At 45.4% G+C, this 27,612-nt stretch overlaps 1 protein-coding gene across 7 annotated transcripts in view; it reads right to left on the bottom strand.

Moving 5' to 3' along the window:
- Positions 1–27,612, bottom strand: part of GARNL3 (GTPase activating Rap/RanGAP domain like 3) — a 115,396-nt gene that overhangs the window by 84,667 nt on the left and 3,117 nt on the right. Inside the window, exons 1-2 of one of the 7 annotated variants that reach the window (XM_083721701.1) lie at positions 9,226–9,991; positions 7,614–7,742 (exon numbers count right to left, since the gene is read on the bottom strand). The exons of 2 other annotated variants lie outside the window; for them this stretch is intronic. In XM_083721701.1, the coding sequence (XP_083577827.1) occupies positions 7,614–7,639 (26 nt within the window). In that variant the 5' untranslated portion in view covers positions 7,640–7,742; positions 9,226–9,991. Of the gene's footprint in view, positions 1–3,709; positions 3,752–7,613; positions 7,743–9,225; positions 9,992–27,612 lie in introns of those variants that run through there. 4 more of the 7 variants (XM_083721700.1, XM_083721702.1, XM_083721706.1 and 1 more) reach the window with 4 other exon arrangements.

Below are 27,612 nucleotides of genomic sequence, written 5' to 3'. Positions count from 1 at the left end.
GGTTCCCTGCCTGTTACGTTACATGTGGGGAAACCCGTGTGGGGTTCCTCTCTGTGTAAAGTTTTCAAGCTGTTCCTGCATGCGCCTGACAAATCTGCCCCTTGTCAAAATTTATCTTTCCCCCCACCTCCAGTCTGTTATTGTGTGTCCTGGGCTGAGGGGAAAAACAGAAGACGGATGGCCATCAGTCAGGGATGGTCTAGTTGATATTCCTGCATTACCCCAGGGGTTTCGCTAGATGACCCTCAGGGGTCCCTTCCAACTCTACAATTCTCTGGTGCAGGCTTGTGCAGAGTTTTAGGTACAAGTTGGATGCAAGGGGTGCATAGGATTGCAGCCCATTTTATGCACCGTCGGCTCGGGAATAAGTCCCACTGATCATGATGAGACTAGATTGCTGCTGTGCAGTCCTGTTTTTTAAATAAATGTTTTCCTTTTCAGATAATACAGAGCATGGTGAAATCACAATAATAAAACACTACTATAGGTTCCACATAATATCTGTACTGCATTATAGCACTACTACAGGTTCCACATAATATCTGTACTGCATTGTTTACTGTGACAGCACCTGCACTTTGGAACTCCCCGCCTATGGCAATAAAGCACATGCCTTTGCTAGACTCTTCGGGCACCTGCTAAAAGCTTTCTTCTTTAGGCAAGCATACCTAGATGCTTAGGAAGTTGAAGTAATTTTAATCTTAATATTTTAGCTTTTGTATGTTTTAAAGTAGGATTGTTAATTTTTCTTGATTTTACTGCTGTGGTGTTTTTTGTAAACCACTCTACAGAAAATAATTTTATTAAATAAATAAAGAATAAATATAAATAAAATAACACAAGCCAAAACACAATCCATCCTGTAGTCACCTACTTGTTCTCAGAGGCCCAGAATTCACATTCCTTTTTAAGAAAATATGAAATAAATATGAAAATATGAAACCATTTTTGCAGGCAAAAAAACAAACCACAATGGGGAAGTGACAAGAATTTTTCTGCACCGGGTACCACCTGACATTCCTATGCCTCAGAAGGCATCTTCTCAGAACCCTCTCTGAAGGCATCTCAGAACCCTCTCTGAGGGTTATTTGCCTAATGGTTTTTTTGAACTTTTCCAAGCTTTAGAGTTCTCCTGAATAAGAGTTCTCTCTTTTTTGTGCATGTTAGGTGCTTGTTTGGACTAAATAAGCAGCAGCACTCACATCCTGAACATCAGAAATAGTGGGAATAATGAAATAGCAAAGCATTCCTTGCCATTTCACTTCAAGGTCCAAGGGTGAGGTCATTCAGAACTCCAAATCCAAGGGAGAAATTCAAATGACAAATTCTCCTTTTTAAAGACACACTGCATTGGAGCAAAACACTGCATGAAGCTCTTTCGTCCCACAAACTAAAAAGACTTTACAGAGGAGCAGAGCTTATGCAAGGAACACCAGTTTCATCTAGTAAATATCAGGAGCCAATAACTTGGGAACCCATGTGGAAGAATTGGAACAGGATGTAACAATAACTGTGCACCATAAAAAATGTGTTTGAAAAACTATCCAAAGTTCCTGGATATGCAAACAGTTTGTATGAAACTGAAAAAAGAAAGGAGAATCAGGATTTTTTTATTAATATTTTTAAGTAAATCCTGTAAAAGTAAAGAAAAAGCCCCTCCATATTTTTTTTAAAACTCATTCTTCCCGTAATCTAATTCTGTGGCTGGATATGCTGGTTGCCACAGAAACTAGCATTGAAATAATTCTGGTTGGGTGGACTTCTATTATTGACAAGGTTGTGGATGGAATTTTAAGCAAAACAGTCGGCAATACCGGGGGAGGGGCGCTTTTCTGCAGCTGCCCAAATCAAAAAGAAAGTTGTGTCGTCATCACACAGAGGATACTGAAATTTGCAGCTGTAGCGGCTGTTTCAAAGAGTTAAAGGGAGAGATCCCAAACCAAGAACATCTTTGGGCAGCTATTCAGTGACATTCATTTTGTTAACATTTTGCATGTGTTTGTGGAGGGTGGCATTGCTATTTTGATATGTACTTGTGTGTTTTTACACTGTAAACTGCCCTGTGATCCTCAGTTGAAGAGCATTAATTATTATTATTATTATTATTATTATTATTATTATTATTATTTGTATACCAGCCTATAACCACAGGTCTCAGGGCAATTCATATAAATAGTCTTTTGAGATTAGCTTCTCCCACCCCACCCTGACATATCCACTGCCAGTGGTAATTGGAGGTTTTGCCCAGAAGCTGAGATGTATGCTGTAAATGACAGATGAGCCAGCACCAAGGAGAAGTGGTTTTCAAAAACTGAATTCTCCAGTAACCTAGGATTTCTCTGGGGGCCCAGCAGGAGCTTCAGCCATTAACAGCAGACAACCACCCAGTGACAGCTTGCTTGCTCTCTCTACTTATCATTCTCCTTCAGCATTGGACAGGGCTTTTTTTCAGCCAGAACTCAGTTCTGCCCCCTCTCAAGCCGGCACCATTGCTACTCTAGAAGAATAAGGGAGTTCTGGCACCTCTTTTTCTAGGAAAATAACACTGGCTTTGAGTATGTTCTAGGTCTCACAGAGGTAAACTGAGTCTGCAAAGACACTCCTCCTCCAGATTCCTCTTAGAATCCAGCCTAAATTGAACCTGGAAAACGCAAACAAGGAGCAGCAGAACCTCAGACTGGTGCTTAAGATTTAAAAATGTGCAAGTAAGACAGGCAACAAAATTGTTGCCGTGTATCCTCATTCCATAACTGCAGGAGACCTGTTCTACTTTATGTCCATCTATAGTCCAGCAGTGTCCCCTAGGTTTTTTTGACAAATGTCATAATGTTAGTTTTCTGGTAACTGAGCACCAAATGATCACCCTTAGATCAGAAGGGTTCCCTTCTGACAGATAAATGATCAACTAGAACTGCTTTTTAATGTGCTGTATATGCAATTTTGTTTTTATTTTAGTTTGTTCTGAGATTTTAAACTTTGTAATTGGTGATTTTATCCTGATACTGACCATTGACCATAATAAAATGACTTGACACTCCCTAACGAACATTACAAAGTTACTAGAGGTCACCAAGTATGCTCAGTGTTTGCTGTGCTGTTGTGTGTTTTTGTGTTTGGGCTTTGAGAGAGGAGGTTGTGGTTGTAGTCCATGTTAGTCCTACTTAGAGTAGACTTATTGAAACTGATGGAGATGGCTAATTTTGGCTCTTTAATTGCCCCTCATTTTGTTTATTATTTATTTATTTCCAAAATATGTACAATAACGAAGATAATAAAGATTCTTAAAATACCCAGTTGTGTAAGACGGATAATGAGAAGTCATAGCATTACAACACACATAGCCCTTTTGCTATTATATTGCATTTTCTCTCTGCTTTGTACTCATTTTCTTCCTTAAAATGGTTTAGCAGTGCCAGTTTGTGGGGTTTTAACAATATCTTTGCCTGTTATTTTGCTCGTTTCACTAAAACAGTATCCCAGAATCCTGCCGCCTTGGCACATGACCATCATATATGGCAGTTCTTTAAGTTTAATGGTTCTGCTCTGAGTAGAACTTGGCTGGATGCAACTCCTTTAGATTTTTGTACTTCTGCATTTGTTGGGATTTACTCAAGCAAGCTGAGCCCTCTCATTTCTCAGTTTTGGCTGTAGTCCTGCCGGCACTGGAGCACTGGGTTTGCTATTTGAACGAGGGATTATGATTACATACCCAGTTGGTTTCAGCAGTTCTCTTTCTCAAGGCATTGCTCTCTCATCCTGATGACAAAATTGAAAATTCATACTATCCATCATGATTTAATTAGTAGATCCGGATGCACATTCTCTCCCTGTCCCCCTGCCCTGCCCCATGATCTACTCATATTCAGGACCCTCATAAAAATCCTGTTTGAGATTATTCTGTCTTGCAGGAATCAGTGAAAAGCCAGCTGGATCAAATGCACACTTCAGCTCTCTCTTTTTTTGGGGGGGGGAGTTCCCCAAAGAGGCACTGGGTTAAAAAGAGATGGGTTGGTGCAAATGGGAGATTTTGGAAGAAGTACAAAGAAATATCCTTTCTTCATCCAATACTTTTTTCAACAAAAACACAACAGTCAAGCTGGCTGCACAGAGAATGGGTATGGTGGGTGTGGTCTTTTCTTGACTAGCATCAGAAGAGCAAGCAAACTATGAGATGTGTTTACCAGCTTCAGCGACAAAAAGCGCAATTAAAAAGGAAGAAATACAACTGCACCTGGTAAATGTATTTTGCTAAGTCTTCCAAGAAGGACCTAGCTCTGGCTGGATCTATACTGCTAGCTGCAGGAGTGGATTTATTTAACCTGACTCCTTTGTCCAGCCCTCACAATACTAGAACTCAGGGACATCCAACGAAGCTGAGCTTTGGTAGATTCAAGACAGACCAAAGAAAGTCCTCCTTCATACAACACACAAATAAAATATGGTATGCACTCCCACAAGAGGCAGTGATGGCCACCAACCTGGATGGCTTTGAAAGAGAATCAGATAAATTCATGGAGCAGGCAGCTACCAAAGGCCATGTTTTCCTCCACTGTCGGAGGCAGTATGCCTCAAAATAGCAGTTGCTGGGGAACAGAACAGCTGCACTCAAGGTCCTGCTTATGGACTTCTCATGGGCAAGAGACTGGTCATTGTGAGAACAGAGCGCTGGTTTGGATGAGCCTCTAGCCTGGTCCAGCAGGGCTCTTCTTATATAGTGCCAACTAGAGGAGCACAGGCTCAATCTGGCCTACAGTTGGTCTGTTAACCAGTGCCACTAACCCTCACCCACATCTCTCTCTTCCTTGCTTTTTCCTTCACTTGTCTCTTGTTGACAAGCAGAAGGAACAAACAGGAACACCTCCCTTTTACTTTCAGCTGACATATAAAGCTACTTCATACACCGAGTCAGAGCATCTGTCCATCTATCTGTGTGATGTCAGCCAACAGCAGCTCTCCAAAGTCTTAGAGACAAAGAGAAGTCTTTCTTGGCCCTGTTACATTACATATGCCAAGCTGGTGCTCTGCCCAGTGAGCCATGGCCCTCTTCTCCTCCAAGACATCTGCCATTGTGCTCTCTTTTAAAGAAGACCCCTTGACCTAAGCTTTTGTCTCCAACTCTACAAGAAGTTAGCACATTTCATACAACGTAGGTACCAGCCATGTACATTTGTTGATTTGCCCAGCTCAACAATGATGTACACAAGTACACAGAAGACAAGACAGAAGGAGTTTCAAATTCAAACCCAGTTTCAATCTAACTTGCTTGGTCCAATTAATTTCAGTGTCTCTAGAAATAAAAACAACTGGAACATTTATTTCAATAAGGCAGTTCAAAGGAACAAAATTGGATCAAGATTGTTTATTGTGATTTCAAGATAGCTGCACAAATCCAAATGCCAGACGTTTTTAAATAACTTTTTTGAGAAGGGGAGGAGAGATTCTGAGGCCTTTATGGATTCTCCCCTTGAGGATTTACTAGTGGATTTCAAGAAACACTTACTGATTTGCACCAAAAGAAAAACAAGACCCTTCTTCCCTCAGACTCAGAGGCTTTCTCAAGTCAATACGAGCCCAAAATACATCTTATAATCACAGTTGTTACAAAAGCACCTGAATTAGACTTGGGCACACAGGCAGGACTCCATACTGACAATATGATAAAGCAAGCCTCTTGCCCCAGTGAGGCTGAAAAGCATTGCTCAGACCTAAAAACAAACAGCAGATTCTGAAAAACTCATAAATTGGGAAGTCAGCACCCTGAAACCTTGGGCAAATGGGTCTTGAAATGCCTTTGAAAAACTGCCTTTGAAAAACAACAACTAAAATTACAACTAAACAGCAGTGGGTGAGCCAAAACCATGGCAGTGCACAGACAACAGAATAGAATGTAACCAAGAGGCAGGGTGGTTAGAGCATCACACTATGACAGGAGAGAGCCGAGTTCAAATTCCTCACACAGCCGCAGAAATTGCCAGGGTAATCTTAAAGGTAAAGGTAAAGGTACCCCTGCCCGTACGGGCCAGTCTTGACAGACTCTGGGGTTGTGCGCCCATCTCACTTAAGAGGCCGGGGGCCAGCGCTGTCCGCAGACACTTCCGGGTCACGTGGCCAGCGTGACATCGCTGCTCTGGCGAGCCAGAGCCACACACGGAAACGCCGTTTACCTTCCCGCTGGTAAGCGGTCCCTATTTATCTACTTGCACCCGGGGGTGCTTTCGAACTGCTAGGTTGGCAGGCGCTGGGACCGAGCAGCGGGAGCGCACCCCGCTGCAGGGATTCGAACCGCCGACCTTTCGATCGGCAAGTCCTAGGCGCTGAGGCTTTTACCCACAGCGCCACCTCTTAGGCCAACCAAAATCCCTCAACCTAACTTAAGCCTTAGAGCATGCTGCTAGGATAATATGGGCAAGTGGTGAAAAGGTGGATGTCACTCTCTGTTGCAGATGGTGCTCAGTGAGAACGGCAGGGCAGAAGGGAGGAAGACCAATGGTAAGTGGGGCAAGAGCAAATGACAGGCAGAGCCAACTCATTCCAATATTTTTTGGCTGTAAGTAAGAAGGCAAGCAGTTGAGGGCTTCTGGAAGCCACCCTGGGAGGCTTTTCAGCTGAAGAGCAGAGCAAACCTGCTTTAAACAAAACATGCATATATCTGAAGAGTGCTTTATTTAATTAGAGCATTTTAATCTTGCTCTTCAGTTGAAAAGGATTCCGGAGAAGCTTACTAAACATCATTAGTCCCTGACCTCAGGCTTATAGTCTAAAAGACACGATACAAAAGAAAAAAGGGATGAGGAGGGAGGAGAGAAAAAGCGCCAGTTCTTAAAGCTGGGATGGAAGCAGTTCAGATAACCTGATGGAAAGGCAGTTGCTAGACGGCAGATGGAAGAGCACTTCAGTGGCTCCCCCTTAATGCTCTCCACATTAAAGGGCAACCACAAACTCCAAGGTGGGTTCTGTTGCTGAAAGTTGATTCCACAAGCCTCACAAACTCGCGTGAGATTTAACAGCTGCTGAATCATCCCCATTTAATGTGCCCTGGAAGTACAGAAGTCCTATGCACACTTCTTAAAGGCACCTCAGGCCCCAGGATGGAAATAATTACCCATCAATTCCACTGGCAATTAGCTTAGCCACCATGCCCACAGGAAGTTGGGGGAAGGAAACCTTCCCACCATTGAGGTTTTCATTTTTTCGCATTGGCTCAGCTCCTGTATTTTTAACAGGAGCCTGAAGCTCCCCCACCCCACATGTGACTCTACCTCCATGCCAGGAAATAGATTTGCTCACTAAATTTCTGTACATTGTGAGGAGAACAAGAGCCATCCCTTCCCCATAGGAGTGAAATAGAAGAGATGACCCCAGCTCTTCCAAATACCCATCACGTCTGCTTGGGTGGTGGGTCTACAATCCCCTCCTTTTGCTTGCCCCTGAGAACTCAAGGTGGTAGGGCTACAGGCATTGTTGCCACCTCTCCCTCTACCAATGCTTTGGGGCCTCGGAAGACTAACGTGGGGCCTTCCAAACACTGACAGCAACTCCTATCTAGCATGGCCAAGGGTCTGGGTGGTGAATGTTGCAGTTCAGCAATTACTGGAGGCCCACAGCTTAGTCGCCTCCACTTTAGAAACCTGAGCTCCATGAAGTGCAGCCCTGCCCATCATTTCACTGCATGCCCCTGCTGGGGGAAAGCTGCACCTCTTGAATTTCAGCCTGCCATGCAGCTTTTGAAAGCTGCAATAGACCTGCCTGAGGAAAGGAAAAAGAGAAGCTCTCCAGCACAGTAGCTGATAGGGTTGACATAGAAAGTGATATTGGCAGGGCTTATTTTCTGCGGGGACGCAGACCCCTAAACATTTTGTGAATCTAAGTTTGGCCTCATTGAGGGGCGGTATTTCAATATGAGTAGGGAAATGAGAGTACCCCTAAACTTTTTTTTTTTTTTTAAGAAAAAAAGCACTGGATATTGGTACCGTCATTTTTCCACTGCCCCTGGCAAGGCTCGTAGATCTCTAAGGAACTGTTATTGTTATTTATGATTAATGGGGAAAGAGACTCTATTTACCTTTATTGTATTTTTTAAATTTTACATTAGGGTCAAAACTCTGTGACAGAGCAAGTACTGCGCAAAGACATTGCCTAGTTCAAACCAAAAATCCCTGCCTGAAACTCTAGAGAGCCTATTTAAAGAAAACTGGAAATGCTTTGTAGATTATTTGGAAAATTATTGTAAATTCAGTAGTATTCAGTAAATTCAGCAGTAGCAATCACTGAGAGATAAAACTGAGAAAATAAAAATATAGTGATTAATTAGACTATGTACAGTCATACCTCGTGTTAGAGACGCTTTGGGTTAAATTTTTTCAGATTGCGTCCCACAGTGACCCGGAAGTAACGGAACGGGTTACTTCCGGGCTTCGCCGCATGCGCAGACGCTCAGAATAATGTCATGCACATGCGCAGACGCGGGTTGCGTTCTGCTCATGATGCGAACGGGGCTCCAAAACGGATCCCATTCGCATCCAGAGGTTCCACTGTAGTGGAAAAGATAATAAGGAAGTGAACCATGGAAAGGGTGGGGGAAAGTCAAAATTAAATCTGTATTTGGATTATTATCTACTTTTTAAATTGTAAAATGAATATGAGAAATATTATTATTGGGTTCTTTTTAAAAGAAACCCTAGAGAGCCACCCCCAGTTGAATGTTGATAATAAGGGAACTAGAGAGACCAGTGATCTGACTTGGTATAAAGTATCTTCCTATGCTCCTAGATCAAATTATTCTGAGGCAGTTTATAATCAGAAAAGAGATGAAAATGTTTTAAAAGGTGTGAAGATGCTTGTGTGTGTGTGTGTGTGTGCGCGCGTGCGCAATACAGACCAGACTACAAAATCCATTAAAATCTAAACAATGTATCTTAAATGGCCTTGATGAGCAAAAGGCAGCATGCTAGATCTCCTCACCTGCCCCATCTTCACAACAACCCTGCAAGGTATCAGACTAGTAAGAACTTCAGCAGGTGCAGCCTGCCCTACTGTGGGGGGAAGGAGAGAGCTGCACCCTTTTTACTTCTGCCTGTCATGCCAGCTCTTTGTAAAGCAGCCTCGTCTTAGTCCCCGCCCCACTCAGGCATACCAAGCCCCGCCCTTTCATATAGACCACGCCTACTGGGCGAGGCTTGTTCGAACCGCAAGTCACGCCCACCCGAGAGTTCGGCGGTTGATTACCGTTGCGCGAAAAGCTGCGGGAAGGCTGCCTCGGCGCTGCTAGGCTCCATGCCTACGGCGCCTCCCGCGTATCATCCCTCCCGCTCTGGGACCGACCGGCACTCCGGCTCGGCTCGGCTGGTCGACTAGGCTCGCCGGCCAACAACCCTTCGCTGAAGCACCCGGGCGCCCGCCCACATTTCCCGCGCCGGCAAATTGCCGCCTCGGGTGCTCGCCTGCGCCACACCCTCACGTAGGTACACTGACCAATCAGAAAGCCGTCCTCGCGGCATACCAGGGCACCTCGCAAGGCCGGCTCCTGCCTACTCAACCCGCCAGCCAAGACAGTCAACCATTCAAGAAGCACCTCTGAAGATTGGGGCGGAACTCCCCCCAAAATCCCGCCTCCGCCAGACTCGGAAGCCAATCAACGCCTTCTGAAGAACGCAGCGCACCCTGGGATTTGTAGTCCGCGGCGGGGCTGAGTTTCTTGCTTTCTTTTACGCGCGTAAAAGAGGCAGCTCCTTCGCGCCCGACCTCCCAAATATTTAGGTGCATTTCGCGAAAATGTTAACTTGCTGATAGCTGCAAGTGCGCGCGCGCATGGAATCAAATAAATTGCAATATACAAACACCACAGATTGGACACATTTGTCCTGTTCCTCCACGATTGTGCCTGTAAATTAATTAATTGATACAATACAGATTCTGGGGTGTGAAGCGACCATGGCACTCCAGATGTTATCGGGCTCTTAATTCCTATCAGAGCTCCCATCATCGCTAACCATTAACCCTGCTGCTTGGGGGTCTGATAGGAGTCCCAACATCTAGAGGGCCACCGGCTCCACAGCCCTGAAGTTAATGCAGCAAGTAAACTCCTGAGTCAAATCATTCATCAATCCAGCTCAGTACGTACTGTACACCAGTGGTTTTCCACTAGTGTGCCGTGACACCCTGGGGTGCCTTGAATAATGGTCAGGGGTGCCACGGGCAACACTGGCCTCTGTCCCTCTTTCCTTCCCTCCCTCCACTGATGCCCTCTTGCCTCTCTGCCTTCCAAAGGCTTGCAAAACTGTTTGTTGCAAGCTGTTTGTTGTTCTAAAAGGGTTGAAAACCTCTGGTCTACACTAACTGACGGACTAGTAGACTTTCCAAGGTTTCAGAGAGGGATATTCTCCCTGCCAAGGATTAAAGCAGGGACTTTCTGCATGGAAGGCAGATGCTTCACTAATGAGCTATGGATATGTTTGGATAAGAAGACACTGTCCAGCATGGCCAATAGACAGGGATGATGGGATTTGTAGTACAGAAGCATCTGGAGGGCCGCTGGTCTCCATCCTTGGGTTTTTTGTTGTTGTTTAGCCGTTTAGTCGTGTCCGACTCTTCATGACCCCATGGACCAGAGCACGCCAGGCACTCCTGTCTTCCATTGTCCCCCGCAGTTTGGTCAAACTCATGTTTTCAACCTTTTTGGGTCCACAGCTCCCTCAACCAACTACATTCTTTCTGCAGCACGCCTGTGGGACTAAGGAGCCCAGTTATGTCACCCCCAGTTATAGCAGCCGCTCACCCCTTTTCGAACATCCTCCCTTGTGGAGTACAGTGGTACCTCTGGATGTGAACAGGATCCGTTCCAGAGCCCCATTCGCATCCTGAAGTGAACGCAACCCATGTCTGCGCGTGAACAAGTCGCGATTTGCCACTTCTGTGCATGCGCGTGATGTCATTTTGAGTGCATGCACGAGCGGTGAAACCCAGAAGTAACGCGTTCTGTTACTTCTGGGTCGCTGCAGAGCGTAACCTGAAAACGCTCAACCTGAAGCTACTTCAACCCAAGGTATGACTGTATCCCTTCAGCCTCCTCTCTCCACTCCTCTCCTTGGGAGTCTTCCGGGCAGCCACAGCTGCTGCCCCTGTCTCTGAGCTGTCCCTCTGCCCCCTGTCCTCACGCTGCCCCTTTGTGGCCTGGGAAGCACCTCCTGGCCAGGCCCAAAGGAACCATTCACCTGGGAAGCTTGTAGCCAGGGCTGCTGCAGCAAACAGCTGTGCAAGCCTTTGGGAGGCAGAGACACGAGAGGGCATTAGAAGAGGGTGGGAAGGAAAGAGGGACAGAGGCCAGTGTTGCCTGTGGACTCCTGACCATCATTCAAAGCACCGCAGGGTGCCATGGCACACTGGTGGAAAACCACTGGGTTAGACCATTCATGGAGGGCAGATCCATCAGTGGCCATTAGTCACAAAACTTCTACAGTGGTACCTCGGGTTACAGACACTTCAGGTTACAGACTCCGCTAACCCAGAAATAGTACCTCGGGTTAAGAACTTTGCTTCAGGATGAGAACAGAAATCGCTCAGCGGTGGCACGGCGGCAGCGGGAGGCCCCATTAGCTAAAGTGGTACCTCAGGTTAAGAACAGTTTCCGGTTAAGAACGGACCTCCAGAATGAATTAAATTCTTAACCCGAGGTACCACTGTATGTCCAAAAGCTGTGCACCTGAAAACATCAGAAACTGGGGAAGCAACACAACAGGGGAAGGCTATTGCCCTTGTCTCCTACTTAGGTGCTTCGCATAAGCATCTAATTGAAACAGGATGCCTGATTTTGAGGATGGCTCGCCTTGATTCAGCAATGGCTCTTTATCATCAACATAGTTAAGTTAGCAAATTAAATTTAAAAAACAATACTAAGAATGTCACCATCCAATAATCTATGAGTTTCTCTCTCCCAAAATAGCACGTTGCCTTTCTCTTCACTGGAGAGGGAAACAAGAAGAGGGCCCCCATGAACACAGTAGAAATTCCTAAGAGGCACAGAAGTGTTTCCATATGTGAGACTTTCAAGAGGACAGGGTAAGAAAGGAAAGTGATGGGGAGCGTGATTCAAGGAAGAAAGAGATGTTAATTAAAACACATCTCAGTCGCTTAAATCTGAGGGATTCCCCCCCCCCAAAAAATCAATTTTTTCAATATAGATAAAAGGTTACAATTTGGGGGTGGGGAGAGAGGAAAATAGCATTTTAAAATTCCTGGGAAAGGCAGCTTAGCAGCTTTCCTAGATGAAAGCAGCTTCAGTAGAAACCTCAAAAAGGCAAGGGTCCTTGTTCAAATGAGTCCCCCACCCCCACCCCGCCAAGCCCCCAAGTGGGAGAAAAGTTTAAACTCTGCAGTGATACAGGAAATTCAACCAGAAGAAAACAAACAGACTGCAGTCAGATTCCCCTTAAAACACACATACAGAGTTAGAAAGACAAAAGCAAGCATCCTGAGGTCTGCCAGCACCAACTGGTCCCCGGGCCTCCAACACTGCCACTGCCGCCACCGCAATTGGGGGAGGGAGAAACCAGGGGTGCCCAACATGACAACCCAGGAGGCTGTGCACAACCCCCTCAACCCCACGGGGACTGGGGGCACCTCATCAATGGCCCAGCAGAGTTCCAAGGCCCGGAGGCCTCCGGAGCGGAACAGAAAATGAAAAGATAGAAACCTGGCAAGCCAAAGATGTACACTGTCTAAAAGACTTTTACAAAAACAACAAACCCATACCAACACAAGAAATGCAAGACAAACTAGTGGACACCAAAATACCTTGGCTAACACGCCATCAACTACATGCCTTCTTAAACAATCCAGCAGTAAATTCAGCAGCCACTAGGCCCTTCGAAAACCTCCTCCTAACAACAAGGGACATGGCAAAGGGATGGTATCCACAATACAGTGGTATCTCGGAAGTCGAACGGAATCTATTCCGGAAGTCCTTTCGACTTTAAAAAGTTTGGAAACCAAAGCACGGCTTCCGATTGGCTGCAGGAACAATCAAAGACCAATGGGAGCACAATATAGGGTATGAAATTAACCCCACCCAATGGACTAGAATGTGGTCTAAACCTCCCTTTAAGTCCATATCAGCCAAAATAAGGGAACTCACACTGAAACTCACCTACAGGTGGTACTTAACACCATGGAAACTAGCACTAATACCCAGGAACCTTACCAAAATGCTGGAGAGGGTGCACCTTCACAGGCACATACCTCCACATGGGGTGGAAATGCCCTAAAATCCAACCTTACAAGAGATATGCAAAATAATTAAACAGGTATTATAACTCACCCCAAAACCGGCCTCATAGCCATACACTGGAGATACCTGTCAGGAGTAAACACGGGCCAATGGTATCAAATTGTATGGAAAACAGCCATACTAGAAAAGCTAACTAATAAACTGAAACTGACACAGGGACAATATAAGAGGACGCCTTCACCCCAGTATGACTCCCCTTTATCACATACGCAGCTCAACAAGACAACATCAAGAATTTTCCGACAGCATATGAATCAATCTGGCTTACCTGACCCAGCAAGCCCCCCGCCTCCACAAATGCAAACAAACCCCACTGCAGGCGACCAACCACATCCTGCCCCCCCCCATACCTCTCCCTACCAAGGTAATGTAATAAACGAATAGAAAGAGAACCTACCCAGCTGATGCTGACACAAAACCCCACAAGTACAATATATAAAAGAGTATAAGGCTCACCACACCACCCCTCCTCTTCTTCCCCAACCTTATACCGTACTCAGCACTAATGTCTCACAACAAATACAACTGATTTGTAAGAAAGACCGTACAACCCGGAAAAAGAGACAAGCTATGTACGTTTGTGAACCAAGAAAATCTTTAATAAAAATAAAAAGTGTCACACAGTGTCATAAACCACTTCAATACATAATCAGAATTCTGATCAGAGCTCTGCTCCAATTCAACTCCTTTTCTCTGGCTTGCTGTTGCCAACAGACTCATAGCTAGCTGAGGGCAAAGGGCCCAAGTTGGCTCACAGTCAAGGGTGATGCGGGGGGGGGGGTGTCTGCCGGAAACGTGGACAGCCCAGTCTATGTGTTCTGGCTGTCTCCCCTCCTGTGTGAAGCCAGCAATCTGGAAAGGCTGGTGAGAACTTCAGCCTGATACAAACCGTGCCTTGTTTAGAAGTGCAAATCCCACTTGCATCTGCACCATACATCTAAAACACACTCAGGCCACTTTAAATAACTGTGGTTCCCCGCAAAGGATCCTGGGGACTAATTGGCTAAGGGTGCTGAAAGTTGTTAGGAGACCTTTCTTGCCCCCCAGAGATCAATCTCTCTTCTCAGCGAACTATAGTTTTGTGAGGGAAATAGGGAGTCTTCTAACAACTCACAACACCCTGAACAAACTGCAGTTCCCAGGATTATTTGTGGGACGCCATGACTGTTAAAGTGGTAAAATGATTATTTCATGGTGCAGATATATGACTGGGATCTTAACCATGATTAGGATGCCAGTGTAGGAGACCCTAGAAGGGGGCCACCCACAGGTGGGCTACCCACAGAGGGCTTTGGCCTGTGGACCACTGTTTGCTTAACAACAGCCCATCAGATGCCTGTGGGAGGCCCAAAAGCAGTACCCAAACACAGAAACACCTTATCCTCCTATGGTTTCGAGCAACAAATATTTCCATTTGACAAATGGTGGACTGGATGTGGAACCAAGTATCTCAGGGATGGATAGCCTCAGTCCCAGATGTGGCCCACTGGCATCTCAATATGGCCCTTGAAATGCTCTCTAGGCCAGTGTTTCCCAACCTTTTTCTGACTGTGGTCCCCTTCTGACTTGTTTCCTTCATGTGCCCCCCATGGACTTAGCCAAGGGGGAGACAGGGGGCAGTTGCCCCCCAATAAGAAAAAATCAATGCCAACGAAAATCCTGGATACACCCATGCCCTGCTGTCCTACCAGTAGAAAGGTAGATATGTAAATGTTTTGTTTATAAATAGTACATGTTTTATTTATAATTTATACAAAATACAGTTATACAAAATCATAGGAACATAATGAAATATTGTTGAAGCAGACAAAACACATAATTATAGAGCTGGAAGGGACCCCAAGGGTCATCTAGTCCAACCCCCTGCAATGTAGGAATCTCAGCTAAAGCATTCATGGAAAGACCATCCAACCTCTGCTTAAAAACCTACAAGGAAGGAGAGTCCAGAACCTCCCGAGAGAGATCCATCTTCCATGTATTATAAAAAGCAAACAACACTTATTTGACCCCAGTTATTTGACACAGAGGGGGAAACCTACAGACGCAGTTCAAAAGGCGCACAGGCAGTTCTGTACATATGGGAGAATTTTAAAAAGCAATTGGTCCTCACTGACTTGGCGCAAAAAGATCTTGTCATCCGGGAGGAGCCCTGACTGCCTAGATAAAACACTATAGCCCCCCCCCCAAACCCTTACCTGGGAGTAAGGCCCACTGAACTTAGTGCAGCCTTCTTCTGAGTAGACAGTTATTTACTAGATGCAAGTGAGCTTGGCTAGGCACTGGGGTGCATTTCACCCTGCAACTTGCAGAGCCGGGCGACGCTGCTGACAGGCTCTGCACCCCTCAGCAGCATCCAAAGGCCGTGATTGCACCCTGCACCTTGCAGAGTCAGGCCCAGACTGCCACCGTGCCCAGCACTGGCAGCAGCAACAAGCAGCGCCAGCTCACCCAGCCCTACCCATTGCCACCCCACCACTGCACTTAGCTGACCTGGGGTTCTGGCTCGCAGGCTCTACTGGTCAAAATGGGAGCCTCAATGATCGCCCTATCCCTCCAGAAGCAAACCAGGACTGCTCCAAGAAAATGCACGTGGCGAAAAAGGAGCAGTAGGCCCTGGTGAGCTGCCCCCTTACCCACTTGTGATTGGCCAAGCGGATAGTCAGCCAATCAGGATCCCCCCCTTTCCTTATGACTTCCCTCTGTGGCCCCCTATCCTTGTGCTGTAGCCTCCCATTTATACAATTTTCATCTGTGACCCACCCACCCCCGGAATATCCTTGGGCTCCCAGGGGGCCATATGGCCCTCAGTTGGGAAAAACTGCTCTAGGCTACTTCCCCACCTCAGCCACACTCCCTCCAGGGACAGACTTTAGTAATTTTTGTTTGTACGATGCCCTGATCCATGATCACTGCAGATGGTGGCAGCAGTCACAAAATTAAAAGACGCCTACTTCATGGGAGGAAAGCAATGACAAGCCTAGACAGCATCGTAAAAAGCAGAGACATCACCTTGCCAACAAAGGTCCGTATAGTTAAAGCTATGGTTTCCCCAGTAGTGATGAATGATAGTGAGAGCTGGATCATAAAGAAGGCTGATCGCCGAAGAATGGATGCTTTTGAATTATGGTGCTAGAGGAGACTCCTGAGAGTCCCATGGACTGCAAGAAGATCAAACCTCTCTATTCTGAAGGAAATCAGCCCTGAGTGCTCACTGGAAGGACAGATCGTGAAGCTGAGGCTCCAGTACTTTGGCCACCTCATGAGAAGAGAAGACTCCCTGGAAAAGACCCTGATGCTGGGAAAGATGGAGGGCACAAGGAGAAGGGGACGACAGAGGACGAGATGGTTGGACAGTGTTCTCCAAGTTACAAACATGAGTTTGACCAAACTCCGGGAGGCAGTGGAAGACAGGAGTGCCTGGCGTGCTCTGGTCCATGGGGTCATGAAGATTCGGACACGACTAGACAACTAAACAACAACAACAACGCCCTGAGCAAGCCCAAAATTTGGCGCTCCTCAATGAATCTTCTCATTTATGGATCTTCTCAGTTCTGCCCCACCCCCAGCCCCCAGATCGTGCAGGGGAACTGCCTACAGCATCCTAAATCTGGTGCTGCCCCCTCTCCACAGGCCACAACACACAGCCCCATTGAGAGTAACAGACATGATTAACTTGGGCCCATTCACTCTCCCCCAATATATATCCCAGCACTGAGGGGACCCCCTCACTCTGTCATAATGCAGGTATGGGGGATATTTGGCCTTCCTGTTGCTGCTGAACTGCTATTCCCATCAGCCTCAGCCAGCATGGCCCATGGCCAAGGATAATGGGAGCTGGGGGGCCAAGCATTACCCACACGTGGCCTAACGGAAAGGCCAGCCCCACTAGATATTATGCATAGGAGCGGCTCACTTATTTGGAAGAATGAACAGTCAGCCATATTGCTGTGGCTCATTTGACTTTTGGTGCCGAGTCCTTTGCTGACGAGTATTTTGACAGGGGACACAATGCGTCTCTGTGCAGAGGCGCACTGCACCCCTGCTACAACTAGGGATAGGTAGATCAGCCTATTTCTGTTTCATGTCAGTTTCTGTTTCAAGTCAGTCCTTTTCCTCCTGTTTACTGTGTTTTCTTAAAAGAACACTAAAAATCCACATTTCAACCACACACACTTTCTGCATGTCCATTTCACTAAAACACACATTGTATATGCACCCCCGCCCACAAATAAGGTTTTTTATTGGTTTTCCCCCTAAGATATGCATCTCTGAAAACAATTTCACTGCAAAATATACCTTTCCAAGAGCATCTTTTGAACCAAAACAGAATTCAGAGAAGTATATATTCCGATAGATAATTGAGCTCTGGTTTGAATGCAAGTACAGTGGTACCTCGGGTTACATACGCTTCAGGTTACATGCGTTTCAGATTACAGACTCCGCTAACCCAGAAATAGTACCTCGGGTTAAGACCTTTGCTTCAGGATGAGAAGAGAAATTGTGCTCCGGCGGCGTGGCAGCAGCGGGAGGTCCCATTAGCTAAAGTGGTACCTCGGGTTAAGAACAGTTTCAGGTTAAGAATGGACCTCCAGAATGAATTAAGTACTTAATCTGAGGTACCACTGTACTGGAACTGTGGATTTGGTTGGCTTTCTTGAAAATGTGGTCTGAACAACATTCTGAATAATGGCCAGAGAGTTTGCCAGTTCAATCTGCCAATTAGTCACAGAATTCAGCCTGCTGTTCTGGAACTACAGCTTTGCTTAACTCCAAATATTTAGCTCCATTGACACATCTATTACCACCAAAATAAAGAGAGAGGAGGGAGAGGGAGAGAGGGAGAAAGAGAGAGAGAGAGAGAGAGAGAGAGAGAGAGAGAGAGAGAGATATTTCAACCATTGTTGCTCATTTCCCAGAAAAAAAGTGAGGGGGCGCACATGCTTTTAAAGAAACAAAGCAAACCGCAGCTCATAAATCTCACTCTCTGTCTCAGGAAGTTTCTATTTCCAGCCACAGAAAAATTATTTCTTCCTCCTCATCTTCTGTGTCTTTGTTGTCTTCTTCCCCCTCCCCTCCACAACCAGGAATAAAAAAATAAACACAAAACTCTTATAGCCAAGTAAGATCAACCACTATGTAGTGCGCTCTTGTGGCCCCGCAATGGAAATGCAGGCTCTGGCACACCCAAAGCCTTGACTAGCAGTTGATAGGGTTCTTCCCCAAGCTATGGGTTTTGAATATATGCCAATGCCATATATGTGCAGCATCAATAGAAGCTTGTACCAAAATTCCCTACCCCTCACACTTCCCAGAAATAGTGGAAGTCCCTTGGAAAGGGGTTCTAGGAAAAGGTTTTCATCTTTGGAGCTTGGCTTGCAGCATATTGCAAACGCAAAAACAATACACTATCAACCCCTGTGTTGATAGGGGGGAAAATGAGCACCAAAAACATTCATCTATCAAGGAAGTCACCCTTGGCAAGATTGCAGAAGAAGAAGAAAAAAAAGAAGAAAGGAAGAAAGGAAGAAAGGAAGAAAGGAAGAAAGGAAGAAAGGAAGAAAGGAAGAAAGAAAGAAAGAAAGAAAGAAAACAAAATCACAGCCTGAAATGCAATATGTTTTTTGGGGGGGGTGGGGGAGATATCTTGCTAAAGACTTCCTTCCTTACCTCATGCTGTCAGCATTTCTTGCCCATTTAGCATGAACAAGAGGGTGGGGAGGGGAGAGAGAGGCTAATTTTTCAAAAATGAGAAGGAAGGCTATAAGAAATGGGGAAGAGTTAAGCCTGAATGACGCACATTCATCAGCTTTGATGCTACCAAGTTTAAAAATCTGAGGTCCCAATTTTTCAAGAACCAGAGCGAGTTCTCCCTGCCCTCTCCTTAGCCCAAGTCAGGGCAATCCACAATGCAGCAGTGAGGAAAACCACATCTCAAAGGAATGGTAGCAAAGCTCAGAAGCACAGCCCGGCTCTGAAAATCCTGGCTGCACACCAAGAACACACTGGTAAAGAAGGCGGGGGGGGGGGGGAGAGAGAAATTCAGTTCAGTTTGCATTTAAAGGCGAACCTGTCTAATTCACACTTTCTGAAACTATCCATGAACTGAAACACAAGCATCTTTCAAATTTCGAGCTTCTCCTAAATGTTGCAGTGAGGTTCTCCAGCCAAGTAATATGTGCAAATATGCATAATGTGTGCATAAAAGGGCACACTTTGTGAAAATAGCATACAAAAATGCATCACACCACAGGAAATTTGTTTTGCAAAAGCATGTATCTCAGGCAAATTTGCGTACAAATGGGCGTATTGCAAGACATGTGCACTAAAATGCTGATGAATTTCTCATGAGGACCTTTAAAAATGACAACAATAATAACTGAAAATTGATGTGGAAATATGGAGAACTGAATTTAAGATTAGAAAATTAAGAAGCAGAGAGAAACTGAAATTACATGCTCACCAATTCCTATGCACATTTGCAAATAAATGAGGCCCCTCAATTCATCCTAGTAAACTCATATGGTATTTAGCCAATTACTGTAGCATCAGGATACAAAAAGAAGTTTTGAAGAAATAAGCATTTGTTTTTAATCAACCTTGCAGATAAGCCTACAAAGTTACTAGCCTACATGGGGGGGGGGGGTAACCATCTTGCTAGAAAGGATGCCTACTTGTGGCCAACAAGCATACACTTGTAAACTCTAGACTGTCAATATTTTTCAAGAGGGATTCAAGCTCAGAAGGGGAAGTTAGACTTGCACAATTAAGGTGGATTAAAACCTTCTGTTGCTAGCACAAATCCAACTTTTTTTAAAAAAATAAACCAGACTGTTTGCAGTTAGGAAAGTGACAGGAAAATGCACTGAAAAGTCTGGGATGCAAAAATAAATAGAGAGAAGTCTTATTAAGCACCAAACAAGCAAATCAGAATGAATGCTCAATGAAGATTGGATATAATCTAACCACTGTGGAAGCTTTGTGTAAGAAAATCATGATGGATGCTCAATAAAAATGTCATCTGGAGGAGCCCATAGAGTACTAGCCTCTTAGAAAGCTAGTAAAACAAAAAGGCCAAGTGGACTGGTAGAAAAGGAAGACATTGATCTATCTCTACTCTGTCTGCCTGTTGCATTTCCAGGCTGTTAGTAGAGCAAAAGGATTTCCATCCTTTTTGCTGGCATAGAAACCAAGAAGGTTGGTGGAAGAGGAATGGGGCTTGGACACTTGCCTGCAGGAAATTCCTGATCACCTACTTGTACCAGGCAAGCTGTTAAGCAAAAAAATGAATAACATTTATTTATAAAATACTGAGGTTCATTTTAAAAATTGGGTGGGGAGAATTCAAAAAGCAACCACAGATTGTGGATTATGAAATGGCTACATTTAGGAATTTTGCAAGTGGCTCTGCAATTCAAAATATAATTGAGCCCTCCAGTAAAATGATCACCAGAGTCATCTCAGAAACGGGTGTTCCCTCCTGAATGTGAGAAAAAGAGGGGTGAAAACTGAGACAGGAGCCAAAGAGCAACATTAATCAGGGACTTTCTAATTAAAATAAATCTCTTCCTATTCCTGTTCACTCTAAGGGGGCTTTATGGCGGATACCATCCCAGTTGTTTGTACTCCAGCTCTATAACCTGTCCACCTTGAGCTCTATATTTGAAAACTCCATCAGGGCGAGTTCTAAGCGTTAACTCACAGCAAGGGTGGGAGATCTTTTTCAGCACAAGGGCCACATTCCAAGGATGGGAAAGGCCAGAAGCAAAAATGGCCGCAGCAAGGGAAGTGAATTTTACCACTGTTCAGTAGGCTATTTTGTGTGTGTGTCACAAGAGGATTCGGGGGAAATGTTCTAGGGTGCACCCTCAGTTCATGTGGAGCATCATCTAGGCCTGTCATGCCTCCCACACTGCAGCCATGGGTTGCTGTCTCCAGAGAAGGGTGGAAGCAGATGACACAGTCTTTTGGGGAAGCTGGTCTGCTTCTGCATTCCTGACCTTCTGACTGAGGAACCTTTGATAATGCCCAGATCTCACCCTGTCTAATTTCTTGTCAAGTAGCTCAGTTCCATCCTGTGGCCCAAACAGAAATACAGGTTACATACGCTTCAGGTTACATACGCTTCAGGTTACAGACTCCGCTAACCCAGAAATAGTGCTTCAGGTTAAGAACTTTGCTTCAGGATGAGAACAGAAATCAGGCTCCAGCGGCACGGCAGCAGCAGGAGGCCCCATTAGCTAAAGTGGTGCTTCAGGTTAAGAACAGTTTCAGGTTAAGTACAGACCTCTGGAACGAATTAAGTACAGGTACCACTGTAGCAGGTTAAGAGCAGACCATTGAAATTAAAAGTCCTGAATTAGTAATGTCTATTATTTCCAATGGTTCTACACTGAGTAGGCCTAGTACTGGATACAACCAAGTGGACTTTTAATTCCACTACAGTTGTTAAGCAGGTTACAACTGCCATGTTTGACTGCTTTGCAAAATGTCATGTAATTATTTTTATATACAATAAAGCTTTAATGCAGTAATCACACAGTGTGCATTTATTGCATTGCATCTCTTTCTAACTTCACTGCTAACAGATAGATAGATAGATAGATAGATAGATAGATAGACAGAGACAGATATCAACACACACATACACATGTGTACACACACACTCACACTCACACACACACACACACACACACACACACATATCTTGGGATAACAAATCATGCGTCTGATAATGGACTTTAAAGTTAAGTCACGGGTGGTGATTTCTACATGACAAACTCCTCTGAACAGAACACTTCTCAGTCTCCACTGATTCTGCTACATCTGTGCAGCAGCTGTGATAGGATCATGCAGTCACTCCAGTGCAAAGATACAGTCAAATTGCCAATCCCCAGAGCAGCTTGCAGTTGCATCTCTGTCTGATGTTCAGGAACACAGGAAGCTACTTCGTTTGACTCAAACTATTGGTCTATTTCAGGGGTCCCCAAAATAAGACCCGTGGGCTGGATAAGGCCCGAGGGACTCGTTTATCCGGCCCATGGTGACCCCCGCTACCCGCTCTTACCGGCGTTGTGCTGCACGGCTGCCCACTTCCGGGTTGAAGGAGCACTGGAAATAGCTTGTGCGCATGTGCAAGTGTTATTTGTGCATAAAGGTAAAGGTAAAGGTAAAGGGACCCCTGACTGTTAGGCCCAGTCGTGGCCGACTCTGGGGTTGCGGCACTCATCTCGCTTTATTGGCCGAGGGAGCCGGCGTACAGCTTCTGGATCCTGTGGCCAGCATGACTAAGCTGCTTCTGGCGAACCAGAGCAGCGCACAGAAACGCCGTTTACCTTCCCGCCGGAGTGGTACCTATTTATCTACTTGCACTTCTTGCTTTCGAACTGCTAGGTTGGCAGGAGCAGGGACCAAGCAACGGGAGCTCACCCTGTCGCGGAGATTCGAACCGCCAAACTTCTGATCAGCAAGTCCTAGGCTCTGTGGTTTAACCCACAGCGCCACCAGCGTCCCGTTATTTGTGCATGCACAAGCATTATTTCCAGGGCACGTCCGGGTCAGAGAAGGCCCGTGCACATGCGCACAAGCTATTTCCAGTGCTTACCTGGGCACGCGCTCCCCCGCTCGCCACGTCATCGCCGTTGGAGACACCGGCCTGAGGCGCGGTAAGTTTGCTGACCCCTGACTCCATTCAGTCCAGCATTGTCTACTCTGACTGGCAGCAGTTCTCCAGAATCTCAGGCAGAGGTTCCCCCCATCCTCTGCTCAGCAGTGCTGTCAGAGCTGGAGTTTAGGGCAGAGGTCCAGGGCTCTACTCAGCAGAAGAGGCCCCCAAATGCAGCACGTTTTGAGGCAAGTGACCCTATACTTTGCCACTTAGAGAGGCAGGGAGCCCATTTATGAAGTCCAATTGACATAGGAACCATCTGCATGCAAAAACGTGTCCTCTGCCAGTGAGAGACAATCTCTCCTTTCTCAGCTAGGCCCCTTTCTAATCAGGAAATAGTATTTCATGCAGAAACAGAGGCCTCCTTTGAGGGCGATTCTTGCTCCTATGTGTTCAAAAAGTGAAACCTTTTCAGGAGAAAAAGAGTAACAGTGGGCATCAAATTTTAATTAGAGGGATCGGGGATGAATTGCTACTGTGATGTTTCCTCCAACCTACCTCGCATCACATTGACAGAAATCAAATATTTACATATGTAAACCAATTCAGGTAAAAATGTGGCCTAGAAATCAATTAGAAGAGTTGTCACAACATTTATTTATTTATTTATTTATTTTAAATGGGACAAGGATGATAATAGCAAAGCCATCAAGAGACCTGGCACACTCTGTTCACAGCGCTGGGGGAAATGTTAAAATCCACTCTCATCAGTTGCCAGCTTTTAAGACCTCAAAGCGATATTGCAGCAAAGGAATCCAACATTGTCACTGTCACGGCTAAGGCTGTAATTTCCAATAAATTCATTCAGGCATATGCCAAAACCACGAGGAACCAAAAAGGAAGGGTATTTCTGCCTAGTCCTATGAAAAACGAATCCTAGAAGAACCAAGGGAAGAGGGGGAAATCTAGCCAAAGAAACATCACGGTTACATTAGGCTGTAGTACTGAACATAAATACCCTGTTAAATAGAAAGATAAGCTATCCTCCATCTCTTGACACGATCCTTGAATCTTTATTAGTTGCCAAGCAGACAGAAACCCAACAGGTGAAGGCTTTCTCATCTCCATGCTGGACAAAGGTGCCCTTGCTGAATTTAAAGGCCTTCAAGAAATGGGGGGAAGAAGAGGGGAGGCACCTGGAAAGGAATAACAAATAGGCACAGATGTTACGGTATAGCAGTTTGAGCAACAACACCCAAACTGTGCGCCAAACCATATGAAAGAACAGTTTGGGGGGGGGGGGGAACTAATTCAATAATGAAAGGCTCCACAGGGGATTTTCAATAGATCTGCTGCTGGACTGTGGTCTATCACTTTTCACAGGTTGCTTCCAGAAAGCTTGTTTATTGAGTATCCATCCCAATTTGTTTGACTATAGAGATCAGATGAAGTGGGGAAACCAAGGTTTGTTCATTGCACCCTCCAAGAATGTCCATTGTCACATAATGCTAAGTCAACCCATCTGATTTGTTTTGTCCCTGCCAGGGAAGAGAAGGGAGTAGGGAATGTTCTGTGTTCGTTCACAGTAAACCCAAATAAGCTATGGTTTGCCACTATGTGCATACTGGGCTGATAAGTGATCTGTGCTTTAATACCCAGTGGGTGTAGCCACTAATAGTCCTATTCAGGGTAGACCCATTGAAATGAATAGCTCTCTTAGGGTCATTACTTTCAATGGGCCTGCTCTGATTAGGTCTAACATTGCATACAACTCCTGGTGGGTGGGTGGGTGGAGGGGGCTTAGTAATGGTTTTTAATGACAGGTGGGAGAGCTAGATTGCAAACTCTCCTAAACTGTAACAAGGCTGCTGCATCAGCCTCCTGTCTTGGAGAATTTCAGAGAAACATAGATAGGCTAAATATTATAAGAAGAGCTCTCCTTGATCAGATCAAAGGGTTCGACTTGGTCCAGTGTTCCATATCTTACAGTAGCCAATCAGATGCTCTTAGGAAGCTCACAGTGAATGCAAGCAGACATTCATATTCTCCAGCAACTAGATATTCAGGGGTTTAGAGCCTCATGGTGGATGTTCCATTCAGCCAACACAGCTAATAGCCATTGATAGCCTCTCTCCCTCCTCCTCCAGGAATTCATCTAATTCCCCTTTTAAAGCCATCTAACAGAGTGGCCTTCACAGCATCTTGTGGCAGCGAATTCATACATTAATTATGTATAGTATGAAGAAATACTTTCATTTGTCTGGCTTCAGCCCACTGCCAACCGATCAATTTCATTGCATGACCCTGATTTGATATATGTATGGCTATAGATTGATAGATACAGCTGTGCAAACATTCTCCACGCTGTGCAGAATTCTATAAAGTTGCATTCTTCTTTTTTGCTACATAAAGCAGCCCCAAATTCAACAAATCTGTTGAGAGGCGGGTGTTTTTTAATTTCTTATTGGAATGAGAAAGTTGGTGATGTGTGAGGCCATATTTACCATTCCCTATTAGTCTAAAATGGATCTCAAATCTTCTATTTTGCACTTTTGTTTAATAACTATGTTATTCTTATTTTTCTGGAGAGAGAGAACTAGCTGTTGTATACAGTATTCCGAGTGCAGCTGCATTCTGGATTTATATAACGGCATGACAGACACTGAACTGTCTTATATTCATCCCCAGTTCCAATAATCCCCAGCATGAGATTTGCTTTTTTCACCAACGCTGAATGCTGAATTGACAGCTTCATTGAGCTAACTGCCGCAACCCAAAAAACAGTTTCCTGGTTAGCCCCCACCAATTCACATCCTTTCTATTTATATTTATACCAATTTACTAGGGGATGCACCCCTGTTTTCTTTGCTTGCCAACCCTGTCACCCCACCAGCCCATTCGTCAACTGTGTTTCCCCCCCACCAGACAACCCCCCCTTCCTTTACACTTCACCCACCCTTTCACTGCTCCCCATCCAGCTCACCCCCACAGCTCATCCCAACCCATTTTAAAGGATGAGACATTTCACAGAGTGGCTTGCTAAATCAGTTGGTGAAGCACCTCTCCCCGCTCTGTAAACCCTGCTGCTGCTGCTGCCGCCACATTTAAAGGAGGGGGTGCTTCACAGAGTGGCTTGCTAACCTTCTCTGTGGATTGATTTCCTCCACTCCATCAAACTGCTCACCTGGGCCACCTGCCACCATAGCTGCTCACTGGCTAACTTGCCCGCCATTTATCATGCTGGAGTTGGGGGTGACCCCCTATTGGTCACAACACAAACTCCAATATGACAACAGCATTACATTTTTATGTACAGTGGTACCTCTAGTTACAAACTTAATTCATTCCGGAGGTCCATTCTTAACCTGAAACTGTTCTTAACCAAAGGCACACTTTCGCTAATGGGGCCTCTTGCTGCTGCTGTGCCATTGGCACACAATTTCTGTTCTCATCCTGGGGCAAAGTTCTCAACTCGAGGTAACTCTTCCAGGTTAGTGGAGTTTGTAACCTGAAGTGTTTGTAACTCGAGGTACCACTGTATTTAGGAAGATATGTCAAATTAGGGCCATTCTGCCCCAGGGTGCATCACTTTGAACCCCAACACTTGGAGTGCCCCCCCATTGTAGGGTGAACAAATGACAAACAGGAAGATGCATACACACCCTGCAAGCAAATCAGGAAAGATGCAGGTTTAATGCTCAAAGCAGAAGAACCACTCCGTAAACGGAACAGAACAAGTGTGTGATAAAGATCAGACAAACTCTAACCACCACACAAGCTTTGTGCAAGCAAATCAGGATGAATGCAGGTCACCTGGAGAAGCGCTTCCTTAATTTCAACTTAATTTACCAGGTTTCTCCAAGCCCAGTGTTAAGACATCCTTCTGGAACAATTGGCTTGGGTTAAAGCCAATTAAACTACAATAGACAAATAATTTGGGAGGGACATTTTTAGGCCCCCAAGTCATATTCAAATGTCTCTTGGGGGGTAGTAGAATGTCCTAGAATAAATCAATTAAGTGTGATGTTAGAGGAAACGGACTCAAGTCTCTTCTTCTGGATCCAATTTTATGGGAACATTTCCCCACCACCACCACCTCAAACACATTACCCTGAAGAAGAGCCAACCATCATATGCAAGAGTAGACCCATAAAAATGAATGGACATAACTTACTCAAGTCCATTGACTTCATTGGATCTCCTGCGAGGATTACTAATGTTTGATATCACCTATTGTGATTTCCTATAAGAGAGATGGGGACCCTGTGGTCATCTAGATGTTATTGGACTACATCTGTCATCATCCTTGATTAAAGACCATGGTGGCTGGGGCTGATGGGAATTGGAGTCCCACAACATATGGTAAAGCCTCAGATGCTTGATGTAGAATATCTAGGTTGTAGGTCTCAAAAGGTAAAGGTACCCCTGACCGTTAGGTCCAGTCGTGGCCAACTCTGGGGTTGTGGCGCTCATCTCGCTCTATAGGCCGAGGGAGCCGGCGTACAGCTTCCGGGTCATGTGGCCAGCATGACTAAGCAGCCTCTGGCGAACCAGAGCAGCGCACGGAAATGCCGTTTACCTTCCCTCCAGAGCGGTACCTATTTATCTACTTGCACTTTGACATGCTTTCGAACTGCTAGGTTGGCAGGAGCTCACCCCATCGTGAGGATTCGAACCGCCGACCTTCTGATCAGCAAGCCCTAGGCTCAGTAGTTTAGACCACAGC

The sequence above is a fragment of the Podarcis gaigeae genome (genome assembly GCF_964106915.1).
Source record: "Podarcis gaigeae genome assembly, chromosome: Z".
Lineage (NCBI taxonomy): Eukaryota > Metazoa > Chordata > Lepidosauria > Squamata > Lacertidae > Podarcis > Podarcis gaigeae.
This window is presented reverse-complemented; position numbering and strand designations above follow the sequence as displayed.